General features: G+C 39.8%; 1 protein-coding gene across 1 annotated transcript; it reads left to right on the top strand.

Moving 5' to 3' along the window:
• Positions 1–14,976: 14,976 nt before the first annotated feature.
• csrp1a (cysteine and glycine-rich protein 1a) lies at positions 14,977–20,825 on the top strand. The gene is made up of 6 exons (XM_054791031.1): positions 14,977–15,330; positions 17,948–18,060; positions 18,474–18,642; positions 18,717–18,846; positions 18,921–19,017; positions 20,290–20,825. The coding sequence occupies exons 2-6, from the start codon at positions 17,952–17,954 to the stop codon at positions 20,364–20,366; spliced, it is 582 nt and encodes a 193-aa protein (XP_054647006.1). The 5' UTR covers positions 14,977–15,330; positions 17,948–17,951; the 3' UTR covers positions 20,367–20,825.
• The last annotated feature ends 2,452 nt before the right edge of the window (positions 20,826–23,277 follow it).

Here is a 23,277-nt window from a genome sequence, read left to right on the forward strand (position 1 = left end):
GGACTTTGCCCAACCTGTCCACATGAGCTTTGTGGGCTTGGAAAACTGTTATCATCAGTTTTTACTGGGGTGGTTCACAACTGAGTGTGAAGCTTCTGGGATGAGACTCAGAACCTCCAAATCTGAGGCCATGCTTCTCAGTCGGAAAAGGGTGGATTGCACCCATCGGGTTGGGAGTGAGGTTTTGCCCTAAATGGAGGAGTTAAGTCGGAAGGTAAAGCCCTCAATTTATCAGTCGGTATAAAATCTTGCCCTCACCTATGGTCATGAGTTTTGGGGTGTGACCAAAAGAAAGAGAAGGCAGATACAACCGTCTGAGACAACTGCCCACAAAACCCAGACCTGGACAAGCGGAAGAAAATCAATGAATGGATGGACTTATTGACTTGGGGCCTTACTTCTAAAACTGAGTGGAAATCTGACTAAAAGTCTGCGTATGCTAGAAGCCCAAAATGTACGTACAGACAAAAAGTGGTAGAACACAAAAAAAGTGGTCGGATATTGAGGCACACATTTCCATTTTAGTGAGCATGTTTCTACATTTTTCCAAACTGATACCACATTTTAGATGAACATAAGCTTAGCAAAATCTGTTTAATTTAAAGGTGGACGCAATGACTCAAAACAGGGATGAAGTTATGTTTAAAATTAATTGATGTAATTCATAACGGATAGTTTAAAAATATTTAACTTGATGACATTAACACCCTCAAAATATTACGTATATTATAATTATTTTATGAGGAACTAATGTTGTGTGTTATTTCAAAGCAAAGCAAAAGAAAAGCCCGTAATTTGTGGAAAAGGAAAGAGGAAGTTTATACACACGGCCCTGACACTATCCACACAAATAAAGGCCGTGCATGGAAAATAAATGTTGCTATTGATGAAAAACTGTTTGTCCAAAAATTGTGAGAAAATGTGAGAAGTGAGAAACGGAGGACTAAGGACATATTAGCTCTGTCTTGTAAACTTAATCCCTAGAATTATTCCGTTGACAACCTGATGTTTGTTATAATTAATATTAATCAAACACATACAGTAATAGTAACATGATTTTTTTGTTTTTTTGTTTGTTTGTCCTGTCCAGCCATCAGGGCAGATAGTATTGTTGATCTAAATGTCCTTGTGCAAATTCGGAGCGGCCGGACTGGAGCAGGAGGGGATAGAGAAGAACAGGAAAGAAAACAGAGGGGGGAGTGCGGGGACAAGAGGGGGACAATACAGAGAGAGACAAGGACAACAGCAACAACAACAATTGCGACAACAAACAAAACAACAGAAACAAACAGGACTACGTCAGCAAATGTTTGTGCCGGCTATAAAGACCAGACAGACAAAATAATATCAACAACCACAATGATATTACTGCATTGAAACAGCCATGCATATTAGTAGTAATAGTAGTAATCAAATTATTAACTATGATAGTGAACAGAATGAAGATAACACACAACTGTAGTAACTATAACCATATTGCCGACATCACCGTCACTGTAATAAAACCAACAACACAATAACACCCTGGTTAACTCAGTGAGTTATGTGGGGAAGTACGTATGTACAGTGAGTGTGCATATGTACGAGTGTACAGGTATTTCTGTATATGTGCATGTCTTCATGTATACTGTATAAATGTGCGCAAATGTGTGAACGTGTAATTGTCAGTGAGTACGTTTACATGCAGTCAAATAACCCTATCATAACCGGAATATTAGCAATAACTCGGTTGCCCACAGCCATGTAAACACCAATAAACACCAATAACCCTTTTGAAAAACCCGACTATTACCCCTGGGCTACTCCTATTCTAACCCAAAAATCGGGTCATGTATACGGGATATCCCGATCAAGGAAGGAACATTAATTTGTCTTCTGCGCATGTTCTATTTGAAAGGAATCTTGTGTCTTTGACAGGAACTACTTGTAAACATGACGAAACGCAAAACCCCACACTTTTGGAGCGAAGGGGAAACAATTTTTAATTTTGGCAATGACTTTACATTGTGGATTTTATTTATTTACTTATTTATTTTTAAGCAAAAACATAACTTAACCAAGTGGTAACTTTTGCTTCATCAGGTTAGATTGGCTTCTGTCTACCTATCAATACAAACTCAGTGGAAATGTGCTGTCCCATTTGGTTGAGCAGACAGTCAAAGGGTTAAAAGCTCCGTTGCCTGAGGGAACACTTATAGTATAGTTAGAGTAGCCTTTGCAATACCTGTACTGACAAGTTAAACCAGCTTGGTGTGCTGGGAGATAGAATTTCATCCACCCCCAAAGACATAACGCAAAGAAAACAGCAAACCAGGAGACACACATCTTCACACAGGTAAGCACACCCATCAAATCATTGCTATCTTCTTTTTTAAAGTTTTAATTCTCCATTCAGCCTCATCTCCATTGTCAAAGTTTCAAAGGGATTATGTTTAATTAGTAGTTCAATTACTGAGTGGGACATCTACTGCACAAAGCTTACCTGGGGAAACCTTTCCTCAGTTGTTGCTCCTTCCATCCTTCACTCTGTTGACTAGCACTTCAGCTGTTGACACTGACAACCTATTCATCCTGCAAGAGTGCTATATATCATAACATTCTCATGAGAAATTAGTCAACCTAAATATTAAAAACACATCCTTGTATGACGAAGTGCAGGTCTACTAACTGCAAACAATTTTATTTACCATCCATCCATCCACGGTCGCGGGTATCCCAGCTGACATTGGGCGAGAGGCGGGGTACATATAGACAAACAATCGTTCACACTCACATTCATATCTATGGACAATTTAGACGCTCCAGTTAACCTAACATGCATGTTTTTGGAATGTCGGAGTGCCTGGAGAAAACCCACACACGCGCAGGAAAATGCAAACTCCACACAGAGATGTCCAACGGAGATTTTAACCCAGATCTTCAGATCTCCTGACTGTGTGACCAACATGCTAACCACTTGGCCAACATGCAGCCCCAATTTTATTTTATTTACTTTTATTATTTTAATGCTGTCAATCAATTTAAATATTTAATCACAATTAATTACATGTTGTCCATAGTTAACTTATAATTAATCACAATTAAATGCAGACGGGAGGGTTTTTGTCTATAGTAAGTGTACCTTTGAAAGATAATTTGAAAGTTTTTAGCATACCTATCAACAAGAGACTGTATATGTTTGCTTTATGCAATTTTTGTTCATTAAACATTCTATTGTTTGAAATAGCTCAACAAAAAATCACAAAATAGACCTCAGTGTAACAAAAAACAAACACAATGTACAACAAGTAGACATTGGTAAGGTAAACTGTCCATCACTCAAATACCATTCTCTTCAAGCAAATAATCTCACAAAGTATAATTGTGACTGAGGCAAGGCAAGTTTAGTTATCTTCTGGAAGACTGTTCCAGATTTTGGCAGCATAAAACTGAAACCCAGGCTCACAGTGTTTAGTCCTGACTCTGGGCACCCGCAGGAGACCACTCCCTGAGCTTGTCAGACCCCGAGATGGTTCATGTAGCTCTAACACGTCAGAGATGTACTTTGGCGTAAGACCATGAAAAAACTACACAAGCAGAGCAATTTCAAAATCTATTCTCTGAGCGAAAGGAAGCCAGTGCAGAGACCTGAGTACTGGATTAATATAGTCATACAGTATTTCCTGGTTCTAGTCGGACTCGAGCAGCAGCATTCTGGATGTAGTGCAGCTGTTCTACAGCTCCTTTTGAGAGCCCGTTGAGAAGGCCGTTAAAAGGCATGGATCAGTCTCTCTAAATCTGGCTTAGACACTATTCCCTTGACTTTGGCTATGTTTTTAGGTTGTAAAAAGCTACTGATGTTATTGATTTAATGGGGCTTTTAAAGTTCAGATCTGAGTCCATTATAACCCCTAGATTTCTAACTTGATTAGGTTTTACAGAAAGAGTCTCAAGGTGGCTAATAACACTTTCTCTTTGTTTCTGTGGGCCACCAACAGTGATTTCATTTTTGTCTGGGTTTAGAAAGCTTGTTTTGCATCCAGACACTGATCTGTGTGATGCAGTGACAAAGTAAATCTGCAGGACCATGTTCACCTGCCATCAGCAACACGTAGATCTGAGTGTCGTCTGCATGGTTGTAGTAGGACACATTGTAGCTGCGTATTAGCTGACCTAAAGGAAGCATGTACAGATTGAACAATAGGGGTCCCAGGATTGACCCTAGAGGAACCCCACAGGTCATATCTATTTGGTCTAAGAGACAGTTACCAATTCCAACAAAGTAGTTTCTTAGTAATTTGCTTATAGTCAAGTGTACAAAGTGGTGTGATCAAGTGACAATGTTAGCCATTTGGAATGCTATCCAATTCCTGACATTCCATTGTCATGTTAAATTTGTGATTTGCCTATATACAGTATGTGTGTCATGTTGGCTTTAGAAACTGGATAGATAACCACCATCAAAATGATCATTTACAGAATGAAAAGAGAATTTCACATGTTCTTGTAGCTTATGTGACCATCTATTAGTGACATAAAATAAAGCATGGAGTCCTTAAAAACACAAACTAATCATGGTTTCCTATAGATGCTTTTATAATGTTTTTATTACCTTGTTCTTTATTTTTGAATTGTCAATTTTGCATAACTGGCCATGATGTACATTTTTTAAAAAGGCTTTAAAGATCTATATACTTAAAGTCAATTATTTGTGTTATTAGCTTTAATATAAACTGTGCAGCTTTCATTTTTTCTGTTACTTTGGTTTTATTTTTTCAGTTTTATATTTTCTTTCTACAATGTGCCGTTCACGGGAACTTTGGACATCCTGGTTTGCATATTTCACAGGGAGGGGGAAGTGTTACCAAATGAGTGTGTCCATGCTGTGTTTTCTTTATCACTATATGACCCCCCGCTTTAATCAAGCCTAGGCTTCTACTGCGTGTGTGTGTGTGTGTGTGTGTGTGTGTGTGTGTGGGCTTGTGGAGGTGCGTTCCTCGCATGACGAAACAAACACTCCCTGGCTTTCTCTTTTAATGCGTGGAACAACACTAAAACAAGCATCATACAGGTAAGTGCTACCAGCATGTCTTTGTTCGTTTGAATTGACCACCTAAAATGCTGATTGGTTAGGTCAATGTAATATGTAACCACCGCGTAACGTTCACAAAACGTAACAAAAACCTTACACTGTAACCAACGGGCAACCAGCAGATGCCCAAAACCAAACCAAAAAACCTGTCCGGAATGCAGCTGTCTTTTAAGTGGTTCAAGGAGCATTCTTTGCCTTACCGTCCATCACAATCTGATCAGTGCCTACAGATATGGAAGAAGGTGAAGAAACAGAAGGAATTCCATCCAGTTCAATAAGTGGTATGTATTGAATATACAGTATAATATCAATCTATAACATTACATCAATATTTACTGACTCTTAACCTGTCTTTTTTTCTCACCCTATTTTTTCCATTTGTGTTGTCTTAGAATGGAGAACAGTATCAGATCCAAAAACCGCTGGTTGGTTATTTGCACAGGACCTCCTGCACAACAAAAAGCATTCAAAAACATTACGTCTGACCGTGGACATAAGAGAAGACAAGGAGACACAGGACCAGACTTTAGTCTCCTTCTACAAGAGAGACAACGTTCAGTGGGCTTCTCCACTTCAGTGCAAACTTGAAGGTACTCACATGCACATGAAATAGTCCTACTTTAGTTTGTCAGCACTTGGAATAGGCATTTGACCTAATTTTCTAGATCAACAATGTAGAACATGAACAATTACCATTTAAATAATTGATGTTATTAAATCAAATGGGATAATCTTTGCCAATTTTCTGAGCTTCTGTTTCAATGCCAGCATTGTATTGGGAAGAATAATGCTGCTTCGAAGGAGTTTCCATAGCGTGCATGTAGCTCAGTTTCATTCCTGACATAAGGTTGTAATTGATTGGATCAGTGGTTCCCAAACGTTTTAAAGTCACGTACCACTTCAGACATTTGACTTGAAGCCATGTACCCCCTACTGTTGTACACCTAAAAAACATAAACCATTTTTACATTTAATTAAATTGTAAATATTAAACATAATTAATTGGTTAATTATTTTTTTAGTAAGTAATTCTGGTTAAAAAAATTGTAATGTGTATGGTCAAATTTCGATAAAGGTTTTACATAAGACTGATGCATTGCAAAGATGTGAATTTCTCTTGGAGATGAATAAAGTATCTAAGTATTCGTCCTACATACTGTATCTTTCATGTCAGCAGGATTGTTGGGTGCCTTCCCATTGAATGGGTTGAACTCGATCTTCACTTTTGTCCACTTGCAATCGCTATGATTTAAATCTGCATATCAATTTGACACCAAATTGAAAGGGAAAGTTGAACAAACATGATAAAGCAGCATCCAAAGTACAAAAATTCATACAAGCAGCAATAAAGCCCAATTTTCAGGGGAAACTCCACACGCTCATCCTGACACTCACATACAGTGACCGTTTTTCAGTGTGGGGATTGGAACACCAATATAAGTTAAACCTTCAAGATTAAACACTCTTAATACACAACATAATCATCAAACTTACTTACTTATTCATATAACTCACACAGAGCAATGAAGAACTTCATGCCGCGTCTCCTTCCTTCTTTCTGCTATTGACGTGTGCTCTGTGCTGTGAGGCGTTCAGGTACACTCGTAATTGTGAGAGTTCGGCACTGTTTGTTTTTCATTTTTATTCACGTACCCCCAATGACAATTGGGGTAACCCTGCAGGTACACGTACCCCACTTTGGGAACCTACGGTTTAGGCTGTTGGGATTGAAAAAAAAAAACAGTACCTCTGCTGGTTGCAGCCAAGTAGAGCACTGCATTTTGCCACAACTAATAAGTCCTACACAATAGATCAAATTCTTCCTCTTGTGCCAACCTCTAATCAACACCATCTTGTCAGATTTAAAAACCAATGTGTTTCTTGACAGGTGACGTTGCAACAGGAAGTGGAGTTGACCGCCACATGATGTCGGCTGTGATTTTCAGACTAATACGTGGATTCCACATAACTTTAGGTGGTGCAAACAGAATATGTAAATACATTCATTTTTATAATAACATGTTACTATCACATGTATATATGTAATCTTCCTTTTACCAATTCAGGGATTAACTTTCAATAAAGTGTTATACAGTATTTTGCTGCTTGGTCCAAAGTTTATGGATGCATTCATCATGTCTTCCACAACCTTAAAGCTCAAATTGAAATAATTTGGTAATTTTTGGAGGCAAATGTTTTTCCTTTATACCTGTTAAAATGATGCACAAACTTTTGCCTCAATATTCACAGAGCCAAGGAATAATTTATTAGGATTTGCTGCAAAGTTGTTTTAATACTCTACAGCAACATACAGTGAGGAAAATATGTATTTGATCCCATGCTGATTTTGAAAGAACAGTCCGGAATTACCCTTGATATCATTTACAACAGATTTGGGCCCGCAAATCACATCCGGTCCGTTAAGCCTTTTAATCTGGCCAGCCAACATTTCTAAATGACTTTTTAAAAAACATTTGACACTGAAGCTGTAGCCGGAAATTGGATTTGCCATACCATTTGCCAAATACCACAAATCTGGAACAGGGGTGGCCAAAGTGTAGCCCGGCGGCCATTTGCGGCTTGCAGCTGTTTTTTTATTGGCCCGCGAGTGTAGAAATAAAATTAAAAAACAAAAAAGGGTAAAATCGAGCAAAATCTGATGGTGCGAAATATGTTAATTTTGCCCCGGAATTACTGTGTACATGCAATTTGTAGTGAGGCCTACATGAAATGACACTTGATTTTCCTCCCTGGACTTTTTGATTATCAAAAAAATTTAATGTCACATTTTGGTGCTCTTTTGCAAATTTCAAATGGGCAATTTTGTGGCGTTGAAGGAGACGAGGCCTTTGAACATGTTTTTTTGTTTTGAAAACGCTTTTCTCACAGATGCCATCTGATGGTAATTGGGCTGTTATTGGTCTCACATAAGGATTGTGGATGATGGGCAATTTTTTTTTTTTTTAAGTACAGTTTTCCTTAAATTCGGGCCGAGGATCATCCCACTTTTTTGACAAACAGCCAATTGGATCTTCAGGCTCAGGGCCAGTGAATTTTTTTGGAGTCTACCGCTTGACATTTTAATTCCATAACCCTCAGGATCTTTGCAGAAGTTTCAAATGACTTCAAATGACTTACTGTCTTACTGCGCCCAACCTCAGCAGCAATGGCACGCTTCGAGAGGCCTTGCTAATGCAGCTCAACAATCCCACTACGTTCAAAGAGAGAAAGCTTTTTTGTTTCTGCCATCAAGAGATCGTAAGTGTGAATACTGGACAGAAAATTATATTGAATTGACATTTTTGTCAAGATTTTGGCTTTTAAAGGCTGTGGACTTAAACTCTTAACAGCTGATGAACAGCCTATTTCACTGTAATAGTTGTTTGCTCAAACATTTTGTTGTCTGACTCCCATTTCTTATTTTTGCATTTTTATGCTCTACTTAGAACCTCCTTAAGATCCAACAGTGCAAAATTCAAATTCTTAAAATTTTGATCAGGAGCGCATATACGCACACGCGCACACACACGCACACACATGCACACACACGCACACACACGCACACACACACTATATATATTAGTTTTAAAAAATATGCATGTTTAAGCAAATGTAATGTATTTTTGGTCTAAATTTTAGCATTTTCAAGCATAGAAATGGCTAAATGAAACAAAATACAAAAATTAAAGACACGTTTATTGTCACTCTCTGCAGTGACACGCTTTAGTTGCCGCAAGAGAGCATCTTATTGGTTTCTCTTTGTTTGTTTTGATTTGGTGTCTCCACCTTTGCCCATTGTGTTTTGTCATTTCAGACCTTGGTCTACCTTGAATGGGTGGAGCTACCAGACAAGCCGCAGGTGTTCATTATTATTGCTACCCCTTTTTAGTTCCACCTGTGATGGCAGGAAGGCGTCAATTAATTGCTCCACATGGATGCCACACCACACGCTAGTGAATCTTCTTCTAAGACTTTCGCCTGTCTGCTCGGTATTTTTTTGTAGATCTTCTGTTTTTTTGCCTTCCTGTCAGTCTAGTAGCTACACCCTGTCAGTAGTCCTTAGTTTAGATTACTTTATTGTATATTTTTATCACCCTTTTTCATGGTGCCTTTTGGTTCCTCGTTTTTTCCTGCACTATAGATTTTTGTTGTATTTTTCCCTCTTGGCCTCAGCGTTCTTTGGAACCGCCATTAAAGAACGTTCATCCTACACCACCCTGCTTGTCAGCGTTTTTGAGCTCTTTACTGACTTTGTCGGCCAAGGGGAGTAGGAGCAGGCAGTGTTGCATTGTAGTTAAAATCAAAGTCAAACATGACTAGATGGTCTGAAAATGCTGCGTCACTCACAATGCCCACAATGACGTTCTCAACAGGAAGGCCATAAGACAACACCAGGTCTAAAGTGTGTCCGTGCATCTGTGTAGGTCCACTGACATACTGTACCAAATTAAAGGCCTCCACCAATTCTAAAGTCTTTCACCATGGGTTTAAAAGGGAAACAGACATGAACATTGAAATCATCCACAATTAAAATTTTGCCGTACTCTATCAACATATCAGCGATAAAGTCTGAAAAGTCCTGGATAAAATCTTTGTTGTGTTTGGGTGGTCTGTAAATGAGGGCGCACAACACCGACTCAGTCTGTCGCAGTTTAAAGCAGCTCACCTCAAATGAGAAGAAAGATACCGTCGACAATGGCTTGTGGTGTAAGGACGTTCTTAAAACAGTAGCAACACCTCCTCCGCAGCCAGTAGTTCTTGACGTGTTAATGAAAGTACAACCGGTAGTAACAGCTCAGACAAGGCCCTCACCTTTCTCACACTCATACTTACTCCGCGAGGTAAAAAGGTGCATGGAGCTCTAGAGTGAGGGCGACTGACTGTTGTCTTGTCTTCCATTCATGTGTTATCACACCAACAGTGGTGTCTTTTTCGCCAAGCTTCTTGCTGAAGGGACAGAACGAATGTATGTGTTTCAAGAGCCCTTAACCAGTAGGGACAGAATTCTTGATTACAGTAGTGGGGGATCAAATACTTATTTCTCTCAATCTATTACAAAGTCATTTTTAACATTTATTTGATTTGATTTAAAAAAATAATAATAATTGTGAATAATGAACTGACCATAAAAATTCTGGACCGTTCATGTTTTCGTAAAAGAGTAACTTACAAAATTAAATACTTATTTTTCCCCACTTTCCCCCGTTTGACTTTTGCAGGAGGTGCACCCATAACCAAAATATTTGAAGGTGAGCCTGATCATCTCATCCCTTCAATTTCAAACGAACTGCTTGACAACGACATGTTCGCCGTAGCGGGACGCATGATTGGTCATTCCTTTCTGCATCATGGACCAAGTTTTCCAGGACTTAGCCCTGCCATTATTCATATACTCTTTGGTGGTTCTTTGGAGACAACCCCTATAACGGTACAGGACTGCCCTGATCTTGACATTCGTGACATAGTGACAATGGTGAGCTTCACTGAAACTGTCGACCTTCTCCTTTTACACTAAACAGCATTTCAATGCATTCAACAGCAAAATAAGCCAAGACAAACTTGTTATGTTTCATTCTAGCTCGGTGGAGATGTTGAACTAAATAATCTTGACTCCATCAATGAGCTCTGTCTGTTGTGGAACCTCTCCACACCAAATGCTACCAACAGGAAGTGGCTGTCAGAAAAACTTCTTTTGCATGCAGTAAGATGAGTGTGTCTTTTGTGTCCTGATTTCTCCTTCTAGCAATGAAAGCACTAAAAGTAAATTATAAGTAGGGATGCTCCAATCAGGGTTTTATGCTGCGGATCCCAATACCGATCATCTATGACTGAGATCGTCCGATACCGATCACATAAAATCACCTTAATTTAGACAAAAACATATTTTACTTACTTTTTCAAGAGAACATATATCACTCATGAAAGTTACAGAGGATGAGATGGCTTCTTTAAGGAGATTTTGGATGTGAGAGTACATTCGTGGAGCTGCAGCAGGAATTCCAGGTAAATGAGAGAGCACTTGGCGAACCTGGTGTCTTCCATTGCTGAGAAAGGCCGGTCATCTCGTGCAATTAATTCATTTTAATTTTTGGGTTATTTGCTTAGCCTTCTGACATATGGGCGAGTGTTGTCCACATGGCTGCGTTAGCTGCCGTTTGACTGATGATCACACTGTGAGCCTCGGAAACTCACCATGCTCCGTCAAATGTTTGTTCTTCAAATGCCGTATTAAATTAAAGCTTTTTAACGTGATACCCCCGCAAGATAGTTTCCGTGGCTTGTGTTGGTAGTTAAGTTCCACACGGCAGACATGACAGTTTTTGTTCTGGCACGCCTGCGCACTGAAGGGAAGTGGGAGGAGGACGCTGCCCAAGACGTTAGATAGATCGATGCGGGGATCGCTGCAGGCTGCAATAGTTCTGTTATGTTCGGTGTGGATAGGAGCCCAAGATGGGAGGCAGTGGTGTGTGCAGCAAAAAACTAAGTCTTTATTGAGGTCTCAGAATCAATCCAAGTCCAACATACAGTGTAGCACTGTGGCTAGGAAAAGGTACAACTGAGATTAAGTCCAAAAATTGAAAAGGAAAAAGGTTCAAACTCAAGGCATAGCACAATACTAGTAAAAAGGTTTACCAAAACTAAGGGTGAAGCAGAAAGGCTTGAGAGTCTGACAAAGCAAGATGCTAGCACAACAACAAAAAAAAGGCAGTTGGCCAAAGGAGACACAGAGGACGCCAGAGAAAAAACAGAAAACAATGGTTGCTTGCCAGAGAAGGTACAGGAACACGACTACGGACGTAAGTGAGCAGGTAATCCAACATGCAGGGAAGCGAGTATTCAGACCCCTCTAGATACTCTTTTATCAAAATAGCAACCAGCAACAAATCTGCTTGGTCTTATTGGAGATTTTTGGGGACTGACATTAAAGCACATATCGCTCCTCTCAACGAGCGGCTAGTGCCGCAGTGGGCCCCTCCCCGATCTCAGCAGTTAGCTCTCAGGCAGCTCCGTCTTGTTTGTGACATTAGCAAAACAAAAAAAGAAGCAATGGAGTCATTTGTATTTCTAAATATGTATATATGCTTTGCTTTTCATGTTTTTTGCTTACTTTTTTGTCTCTTCCACAACCTTTTTCATTTCTCCTACAGTGTCCATTACAATGATATGTAAGTGTAAGTGTAATGGCCAATTTTACGATGGTGTCATTTACTCCCCCAACAAACCAACACCACAAAAGAGATTGCAGTCCTGTGGCAAATACAGTACTACTGCCTATACATGAACTTCATAAAGTACATACATTACTGCAGATACATTTTCAATTAAAAACACACCAACTGCTCATATCACTCGCCATTTTTCCCTCAAATGGTAAACAAGATACTTACATTCCACCTTAAATGGGATGTCACTCCCAACCCCGAGGGCACATTCCACCTTTTTCCAAATGAAAACCATGGTCTCAGAGTATTGTAGATGTGCTGGTTCTCATCCCAGCAGTTGCACACTCAGCAGATGAAATTCCAAGTCAAAATTGACACTCTCTTGCCCTCTAGGTTACTGTTCTTTGTACATGATGTAATCTATTCTATTGCAGGTGATTGGGCGAACAAGAAGTCAAATCCATCAGTTCCAAAGAGGCCTCCGAGACACTGGACTGTGGTCACTTCTCATTCACAGAAAAGATGTCATCCAAATCCTATTTCCAAGGGAATCAGAGACACAAATCACATCTCAGGTTGGGACTGTGCATATTGATCATTTCAATATTATTAGGAAAAACAATAGAATGTATTGTACATGCAATTACAGATGCTCTTGGATTGCATCACATGGCCTTGGTCTACAACCGTCATCTTTGACAGCTATGAGATGATAGATGATGATGAGTGTGATGATGAGTGTGATGTTGACGATGCATCGAGAGTTAGTGGCTACTTGAGAACATTTATTCAAAGTGGTATGTATCCCTCTTGTGACTCTGAATTATGAATATCTCAAAGGTGCTTTCTTAAAAAATAATGTTGTTATGAATGCAGCATCTCCTGCTGAGCTAAAGAGTCTCGTTAGGTTCTGGATCGGATGGGAGGTGCCAAAGACAGGAATGAAGGTGGAAATAGTAGACGGTGTGCTTCCCACAGCTGTAACGTGTTTTGAGAAACTGAGGCTGCCAAGGCATTACACAGCGTACAGCACATTCCACTGGGATCTGTGTGCATGTATATCAACCAGCTGCAGTGGTTTTGGCTGCGCTTGAATTATTTTATGGTCTGTGGGTTCCCAACCAGGGATGGCAGGATAACATTTCAGGGGGTGTTTCCCTTTCGTCCATCCTTCTATTTTATGTACAAATTAGTCATTGTGAATGGGGCAATGAGTGGAAAGTGATCCTATGCCAGTTGCACGGAAGTCAGCTACGTGAAACACTATCATGTGAAAACATCCATTTAACGTGTTCTAAGTTATTACAAATATGCCTCGTTTATCTTCAAAAGTGATACTGCATTGATGGGGTGTGAGAATATATTTGCAGAAAATATTGAGAACCACTGCTGTACAGTGCCTGACAAAAGTCTTGTCGCCTTAAAACATATATAATAATTAACTTAACAGATTTTACTTACGGGCTATTTTGGGAACCAATCCCCCACGATAAACGAGAGAACACTGTAATTGTATAATATGTATATAAACAAATGATATTCTATCCTATTTGTCTTTTCTTTCTCATTTTGGACATATGGATTTGTTATGTGTTAAATCAGAGCTCCAATAAGTTGATTATTTCAAAAGTCAACAAAGAGTTTGTACAGAATTCAATAAAATCATTCACTGCTTATGTTGAATGTCACTGTATGGCCATTGTATCGGGGTTTGAATGAAAATAAACAGCAGTATTTTTGAAAATGATCTTTAGACACAGGCCAACATTCTAAGACAGTGATCCCCAACCCCCGGGCCGCGGCCCGGTACTGGTCCGTGGGTCATTTGGTGACGGGCCGCACAGAAAGAAAAAATAATTTCCATAATTTCTTTTTTTTTATGTTTTATTTTGAAAAGTGCCCGGATTCTCTCTGTTACATCCGTCTCACTTGACGCATGTCCATTGTGCGTGTGCTAACTTTATTTCATGCTGCAGAGAGAGACTACTACGGTATTTTTACCATTTTTCTTTCACGTCATATTTAGTCTCAAATGCTGATACTATGTGTGAATGCATAAACGTAAGTTTTGATGACTTATTGAGTGCTAATGTGCACATTTGTCTCAAGTTAATTCATGCTAGCACACGGCGATGTAATAATCTCTCTGGAAAAACTTGGCTGTAACTTGAACTGGTGGATGATGGGTCGGCATTCATTTTGTGCTTTTAATTTGATGTTAATCATGTCTTAGTTTTACACAATACATAATAAATAAAATTAATTAGATCGCTATAATGTACGACCCCCCACCCCCCGGTCCGCGGTCCGCGGGAGATTTGTGGGAACACAAGCCGGTCCGTGGGTCACAAAAGGTTGGGGACCACTGTTATAAGACATTATTTCCCATAGCCTCAATACAACAAACGACCACATGATGGTAGCAGAGCCTCCCTCAACTACTAACTGCTCCAACCACCAGCCCTATGATAGTGCTCATTCAAGCATATCTGACTGACCTTTTATAGCAAAGATCTAAAGGTCACCTGAAGCTGGAATTACTCTTACAGTCTTCTTAATTTACAAGAGCGTACAATCATAAGACATATGTTTTGTTTGATGGTACCAATTATGGGTTAAAGGACAAGTATTGAAGGAAATCCTTACTTACACATTTTATTTTCAGTTTAACAGGATTCACGGCAAATCTATTCAAATAAGATCAGAGGAAAGCAACCACAAATAATCCAGTCTTTTTTCCCCATTAAACTATAGTCCAAAATAAAATTCCCATTCGCTCATTATACCGTTTGTTCATGTAGTTTATTTTTCCATTGGCGCTAGAAGAAAAACAAATGCATTCAGCTTTCTTCCTCATGTTCTCGCCCCGCCCTGAACCACGCAGTCAGAAATTCCTTGTTCCTCAGTGCGCAAGGCAGCTATGACTGAAGCAACAATAAGAGAAGCACCTCCCTTTCAGCACATTTTGGACAGAGAAAGAGTAGCGAAGATATGAACACAACCCAGTGCTGCAATCGTGCTGCTTGACTGATTACTGACACAGTCAAACTTTGACCTGTTCTTCACAACTACTGACTGACAGCAACACAACTGCAGGTATGTATCACTAGTATAGTATTACCAACTTCAAAAACTCTTTCCTCTTACTGTATCTGTGTTCCTCATCTGTTTGCCAGTGCATGATGGGTAAACGCCCTCTTCCTGCTTAGCCTTTGGTTCGAGTCAGGACAGGAGAGACTCCCTTGTATGAGCAACACTACCTTTTTGTGTTTACAAAAAGGCAAAGACGTTGCATGCCAGTTTGGTTCAAGGAGCATGCAGTTAAAAAGTAACAAAACAGGAAATATACGTTGTGGAGGGCTGACGGTAAAAGCTTTGTGGTCTCAGGCACACACTCAGTCAGTGGAATCCTGTTAATTGCAGACACATTTACAGTATGTGTATGGTGGAATCTCTAGTTTGTATTGACTTCCTACTTACCTGTCCTGCTCTGTTTTATTCATTTATTCCTGTGCAACTCTCAGGTTGTCCCAGACTTAATAATTCTGCCGAGGACTTTGAATCGTCATTCCATGTTTTTCCATCTGCAGGTAGAAACAAAAACTGCCAGACCAGACAAGTTTAGGTTTTCCGGGAAGGTACTGTATTTTTGTAGCAGAGGGATCCTGATTTAATCACTTAACAAACTGCAAATGCGTGATTGCTTAAGGTTCTTGGATTTAGTTTAATATCGTTTTATCAACCCATCCCTCCATCCATTTTCTATGCCACTTATCCTCACTAGGGTCGCAGGGGTATGCTGGAGCCTAACCCAGCTGACTTTGGGGGGAGGCGGGGTACACTTTAAAGGGTTTTATCAACCCTTTAATAAAAAAAAATGAATGATGCATTTGTCAAGTATTGCAAAATTGCACAACTGTGACACATGTTCTGCGTAACAAAATGCCTTAGACAAATAATTATCAATCCAATGTATACTGCAGCACGGCTAGTCTAATTGTACTGGAAATGCATTGGACATTGTTGATTTCAAGTGTGGGTCAAACTCACAACAGTGCAGGACAGCCTTTATTGACAAACTCTTTTTTTTTTACTTTCTTTTAATGCCCTATAATTTATAATGGGTGTTTATAATTACTTTGTCTTGGGGTTAAAAAGTAGTGATGGAGCCACTTTCACATTCTGACACTAGCGATGCCATAGTTCACGGTCTGATAGACTTCTGGCTGCCCTCTTCCTGCGAAACAGCTTTTCTTTAAACGAGAAATATTGTCAGGTTTTAATTTCGATTTCATGACACCCCTGGAAGAAAGTGGAATGTGAATTTGTTGGCGGCTCAAACTATCGCTATCCTAAAACCTTAATTAACGCTACAGGCAAAGATTAAAGTTACTTCATTTTCACATGGCTAACTGGGATGCAATAAAGAAAAATAATCCACTGCATAATCAAACTGAAATAAAGTAAAACTACTCTGCGAGCAAGAACAAGAAGTTGTTGGTAGAGCAATGCTATCACCTAATGGTTTTTTAGGCATAATACAGTAAGTACTGTCTGTCGACAGGCAGGCTGAAAGAATAAGTCAAAAGTTCTGTGATCGTTGAAGTTGTAGAATGCTCGACATAGTAAAATCATGGTGTCCATGTAAGTGATACTAATACCTACTGTAATTCATACAATGAAGCACCAACATCTGATCATACACAGCAGCAACACAAGACATCCTCCAGGTGGCGTCGCTCCTTAACATTTTTTTTCCTCTTGCATCTTGTCCCGTGGGGCTGCAGAGGTTAGCATGTTGGCCACACAGTCAGGAGATCGGGAAGATCTGGGTTCAAATCTCCGTTGGCCATCTCTGTGTGGAGTTTGCATGTTCTCCCCGTGCGTGCGTGGGTTTTCTCCGGGTACTCCGGTTTCCTCCCACATTCCAAAAACATGCATGTCAGGGGAAAAGCCTTGTTGGATAGCGATGGTTATGGTCAAGGATATACTGTAACGCCAAGGCAGCAGCATGTGCCATTGTACCATTACAACACTTGAGCGTGTTGCGCCTTAACAAAGACCCCAGCCAGATTGGAAGTGAAGTGATGCGGAATGGAACAGACAGCAAAGGAGATAGACCGCGTGGGTCAGGAGGGAGGGAGGAGGTGGGATACCTTTCATGGTCGGGAATGCGGATGTGGAAGGAAAAGAACCACTGTGAAAGTCATATTGTAGGAAACACTGAGTCAAGGGGAAAGTAAAGGCAGGATGCCAAGGTCTTTTGCATCACAGCATTTAAACACTTTTAATTTTTACACTTTTTCCACACAAGCTTCCCCTCATTTTCCAAGCTCGGGAGACATTTTTCTTTTTCGTTTTCATTTTCATCATGCACAAAAAAAACCACAGCCACTTCTGCCAGGAATGGAATTACCAGGCCTGGACTGCGATATAGACAAAGCACAAAACATTGGGAAACAATTGTACATACATTATACAGTACTAAAATGTGTTTTAACACTTTAAATACATTAATCCATCATTATATTTATTTTTCTATGAAAAGGCCAGGTAGATAATATTTTTCCATTTATACAGTAAGTTACAGCTGTTAGCTCATTTATAACTTCTCACTTCCTGTTCAGTGGCTGCTGAGAAGCAATAACATAAGGAAGCTAAGATGTCCAGACTAAGCAGAGACTGCTTCTGTTTTCATGCATGTGCGTTCCAGAAGGATGAATTTAGGAGGAGGAAACCAGTGTGGACGTTGTAAGAAGACAGTCTACTTTGCAGAGGAGGTACTGTGTCATGGTCAGAAATTCCACAAGTGCTGCTTCCTGTGCTGTGAGTAAACTACATCCTGTCTAACTCATTGACTTCTTCGATCTGTCACAAAAAAATTCAAGGGCACATGCAAGGTTAATGCAAAAATATCAGAAAAGAAGCCTGCCTTAACCATGTTACAGTGGACAAAATAAAATGTCACAAATGATAGCTACCGAAAATGCATAAACTGGTTGCAGACTAACACAGAATCCACACATAGTAGCTGCATCAAGTTTGAACACCTATGTGATCCACCACATGACTAACTGCAACTATACATTCCTCAAATGGGATTTAGACAAAAACATTCCTGGTCCAAGTAGCTGCTCCAAAAAAGAAAACCAAGCCCACACCAACGAGCTAAAAGATGACCTGTACAATGATATGGAAAACAATGTTTGCTTTTTCATGTCTGTCATGTCTTTGGTCAGTGGTGTGTAGGAAGTGCTTAGACAGCACAACTGTTGCTGTTCATCAGGATGAAATCTACTGCAGGACATGTTACGGCAAGCTGTACGGACCAAAGGGCTACGGGTATGGAGTGGGAGCAGGGACCCTCAACATGGACAAGGGAGAGGGTCAGGGTATCACCCATGAAGAGTGAGTACCACACAACAATCCATATTTTTTTTATCTAATTTCAGACTTTTTAGTCACATATTGCTTGCTCCCAGACCTAAGCCTCATCGTCCGACCACCAACCCTAATCCATCTAAGATGGCTACAAAATTTGGTGGGTCTGAGAAGTGCCCTCGCTGTGGCAAAGCTGTCTACGCAGCTGAGAAAGTCATAGGGGCTGGCAGTGTAAGTAAGAACACAAGAAGACGTGCCTTAAAAAATATATAACAACATCGTTAATGTTTTATATCTATTTGTAGTCATGGCACAAGACTGGTTGTTTCCGCTGTGCCGCATGTGGGAAAGGCCTTGAGTCAACCACACTTGCTGACAAGGATGGAGAAATCTACTGCAAAGGTAACACGTTGTGGCGTACATAAGGCAGATTTGTAATAATCGCAAAAGGGCACCAGAGGGCGCCAGTTTATCATGTCGGGGTCAGAAAAAACAGACTACACTGGCTGCCAGTCAAATGCAGGGCAACTGTGAATGGGGGTCAGCTTTGTGAGCCACTACACTACCAATGGCCTACAGCTGTGTGTGTGGGGACTCGGGGGAGGGGGGTGGTCATACATTGTAGTGATCTAACTTATTTATATTAATTATCTTTTTCATTATGTATTGTGTAAAACTAAAACAGGAACAACCTCAAATTAAAAGCACAAAATGAATTCAGACCCACCATCCACCAGTACGAGCCTGGAGTTGGTTTTTCAGAGAGAAGATTATAACGTTGCTGTTTGATGTGTGTGGTAACAGGCATGAATTAACTTGATGTTCATGGATGTGCATGGAACAAGTATGCACGTTAGCACTCGATAACATTCATCAAAACTTACCTTTATGTATTCCCAGATAGTGTCAGCATTTGAGACCAAATATGATGTGGAAGAAAAACGTGAAAAGCTGTGCCGTGTGGGAGAAATTTAGCACACGCACACAATTATGGTGTGTTCAAAGACTGTCAAACAAAGTGGGAAGGGTCGCCGCTCGCTCAAACACAATCAAACAAAACAACATTACAAAAACTGTATATATTAAAAAATTATCACTAAAATAATGGCTCATATTTTTAAAATTGATGTGCATTTACAGAAAATTCAATATAGTTATTTACAAATGTATTTTTTTAAAGTGTATTTTTTTAAGCATTGAACCTGAAACTTTCCCATGGTCCGGTTCAGCCCCGCCCACAGACTGGTTGTGGGGCACCGGCCCGGTGGTTGGGAACCCCTGGCCTACAGTACATATACTGTTAAAGTAAAACACAGTCTTGTGGATTTTGGATTTCTAATATTTGTTCAATTGAGAGAACGGGTAATGCACTTTTGGTTATGGTATGATATGCAATTGCTTCACAGTAATCATGTTTTGCCTAGCTCAGCTGCAACTGTGACCTTTCAACAGGTTCTTCTTTCTCCTGCTGTGATAGGCTGGGGTATACGTTCGATTTTACATTAATAATTTAAATAGACCAAACGTTTAGGTTTGTGCATTTTGTAGTGTGAAGTGTAGGAAGCTAACTCTACTAATGATGACAGGGCCACAAACGGGGCTATTGTGAAGGATACTGTATGTCATTCATATGATTGTGTATTTATTTTCTAATGCTACCTTTATGGCCTGTAGGGTGCTATGCCAAAAATTTTGGTCCAAAAGGATATGGATATGGATCTGGGGCTGGAGCCCTGCCACTCACTCAGTAGACATGCCCGACTGAAGCACAATGTCATCGGAGTGACGTAACTGTTGACACTCCCCAGCCACTACATTAGGTACATCTGGACATCTAGTGAAATCTTATGCAAGAACTTCATGAAAATGATACCTGTACTACTGCGCTTGTGTGTTTCTTCATAACTGGAATCCACAAAGCCAATAATATGACAAACACATTGTAAAACAATATGCCAATCAAAACAGAACTTTTTGATACAGATGAAGTGGATCTCCTCTGATTGTGCAGGTTTGCTTAATGTTGTGCTGGACTGCATCAAGAAACAAACTGTTTGTTGTAATATCCTTACTTATGTACTCCACTTGGTGTCCATTTCACTTTTTAGCTATCGAATGTGGGCATGCATTAAAGCCTGTCCCACAATTAACAAGTATACTTTGACAACATCCTCATTGCTCAAGATTAATAAAGTAAAGAGTAAAACAAAGTTTATCTGTTGTCGCATTTTTTTGAAAAAAAAAAAATCTAACATATGGCAACACAAACGTATTTGTCTTATTTTTGCGGAATATGTACGTACAACTGTTTATGTTGTTGTTTTTCAGCTTTCCCTGCCAGAGGTCACAACAGCGAGTCAATCACATGATTTGTTTTACTTATTTGTTTGAGTTATTACGGCAGATGTCCTCCCCTACGAAACCCTCCTTTTGCTGGGTTGCACACAACGTCCCGTCCGGTTGCAGATGTTCCGAGATCAAGCAGATGGGGGGCTAACAAGTGTTTTCGCAGCTAAACGTCATGTAAATTCAGAGCAGAAATGCCTAATACATGTGCTGTTATCGCATGTGGAAATTGTTCAAATAGGGATTTCGGAAAAAGTTATTAATAAGAGTTCAGGAAATGCAGAGAAGGTGGCTTCAGAACCTTTCACTTAAGTTGAGCGTCGCAGAGTATGAACACGCTTGAGTTTGACTGACAAGAAGCACATTTTATACTAAAACCAAAGTTAAAATATTGTTGGAACACCGAAATGCTCATGAAAATGGGAATTGAAGAAAGAATTGCCTCACAACAGAAAATGATATATTCCTCATTTCCTCATACAGCTTCATCTAAATGCTCACACTGCATAAGAGCCAAATTATTCAATAAACATCATAAATACACTGCCAAGCCTGCTCTGTTGCATGAAAATAAGATGAAAAAGTAACATAAAAAGGGGGAGAAGGTCTGCACCAGCCATATTCAAACCTATAACACAAAGTGATAAAATACAAGACCACACACCTTCACCTGTTTAAAACAAATATTTCTAGAAATAAACCGGTGTTCTGGCAAAACGATACAATCTAGTAGCAAATATGGACCACCCTTGTCAACTGCAGGCTACTGGGAAGCAACTTAAAAGGATCGCAATCATTATCAATCATTATTTATTATTAATGTTCATATGCCACATCCGCATGGAAAAAGAGTGCAACAAAACAATGAAGGACTCATACAACAATGTATTCATGCAGACTGAATTGGTGTGAGAACACAGACAGACATTTTAGAAGCACTATTTGCATTTGTTACATTCATTATGTCTGACGCAGAAGATAAGCTTTCACCGCTGTCTGATTGCCTTATTTTCAACTATTTCATGTCTTTATGCAACACACCATGCACACTCACAAAATTGGAGCAAACAATTCTCTTTAATCTGGCAAACATTGTACAAAGATACAGATTTTGTATATGGCCACATTAAATTGCCCCCCAAGCGTCATACCAGACGTGAAGCTGATTACCTCCAGGTTACACTGTTGCGACCCAATAATTTATTGGATTGGGACCGGCACTGGACATATTCAATGGCTGGGTGTCGGGGCTGTTGGAGATGAAATTCTCCGCAACCTACTAAAAGTCAAAAGGACCACTTTAGAAAATGAATTCAGCCAATTTCACCTCCCCCTTTTGTGTTCGTTAATCTCCAGTTATGAGAAGGAAAGAATACTGGCACAATGGTATTACATTTACAAAATGTATTGTAAAAATAATTCAGACGGAAAAATTTCACAATCCGGATATCCGGGCTAGCTGTCTCTCCCAGTGTCCTCCTGTGGCTTCCTGACTAGAAGGAGAGAGAGTCGGCCTTGATCGCTAGTCCCCTCTGCTTTTTTATAATTGTTTTCCTCAGACAATTGGTGCCAGTGTATCCCAGATTATTTGACGAAGCTTGTGTGATGCCAGCAGGTGATAGTTGGAGCTTTTGCTGACTTGTTGACACTATTCTTGCACAACCAACACATACTTCTCCCAGTCTGTCTCACGCCCTACTGACTTGTTTTTGTTCCAATATCTGGCTGCTGGTCCCGGCTGGCCTTCGCTGATTGTACACTATGTGTGAGCTCACATTATTTGTTTGACCTTTGACAGACTTAAACAGTTGTTCATCTACTCAGCTAATTGTTTAATAAAGCATTATTTCTACAAACTACTTGTAATCACTCGCTCAGTTAATCGTAAAACTGTTATTTTTATTCTGTACTTACAGTATATTAAGGCACTCAATAATTCAATCAATAGACATCAATGCAAACAGTTATTCTAAAATCTATTATAATAAATACAGTATTTACTCACTCAGCTAACAAGTCAATAAAACAATATTATCCTCCAGGGCCCTGGCCAGGAATCGGACACATGCTGTCTGCACGAAAAGCAGTGTTTACACTTGCATGCATTTTACATCCGCATTGTCCTACAATTTGCTATGTCAATCCGTGTCATTTAGATGGCACGCCTGAAAAGTGTGAAGACTAGTTTGAGTACTGTTTGCGTTTTGTTTACACATAAGTTACACACTTTGGGCATGATTAGTTATTAATAGAAATTCACAAGAAAGATCCAAGAGGCTACAGAAATTACTTGAGAATTCTTGCTCCAAGAGGTGG

The sequence above is a fragment of the Dunckerocampus dactyliophorus genome, chromosome 1 (genome assembly GCF_027744805.1).
Source record: "Dunckerocampus dactyliophorus isolate RoL2022-P2 chromosome 1, RoL_Ddac_1.1, whole genome shotgun sequence".
NCBI classification, from domain to species: domain Eukaryota; kingdom Metazoa; phylum Chordata; class Actinopteri; order Syngnathiformes; family Syngnathidae; genus Dunckerocampus; species Dunckerocampus dactyliophorus.

Excerpts from the sequence above, each read along its gene's own strand:
- csrp1a (XM_054791031.1), top strand. The coding sequence starts at position 17,952 with ATGAATTTAGGAGGAGGAAACCAGTGTGGACGTTGTAAGAAGACAGTC. Across the intron at positions 18,061-18,473 it reads CAAGTGCTGCTTCCTGTGCT|TGGTGTGTAGGAAGTGCTTA; the intron begins GTGAGTAAACTA and ends GTCTTTGGTCAG. Across the intron at positions 19,018-20,289 it reads TGGAGAAATCTACTGCAAAG|GGTGCTATGCCAAAAATTTT; the intron begins GTAACACGTTGT and ends TATGGCCTGTAG.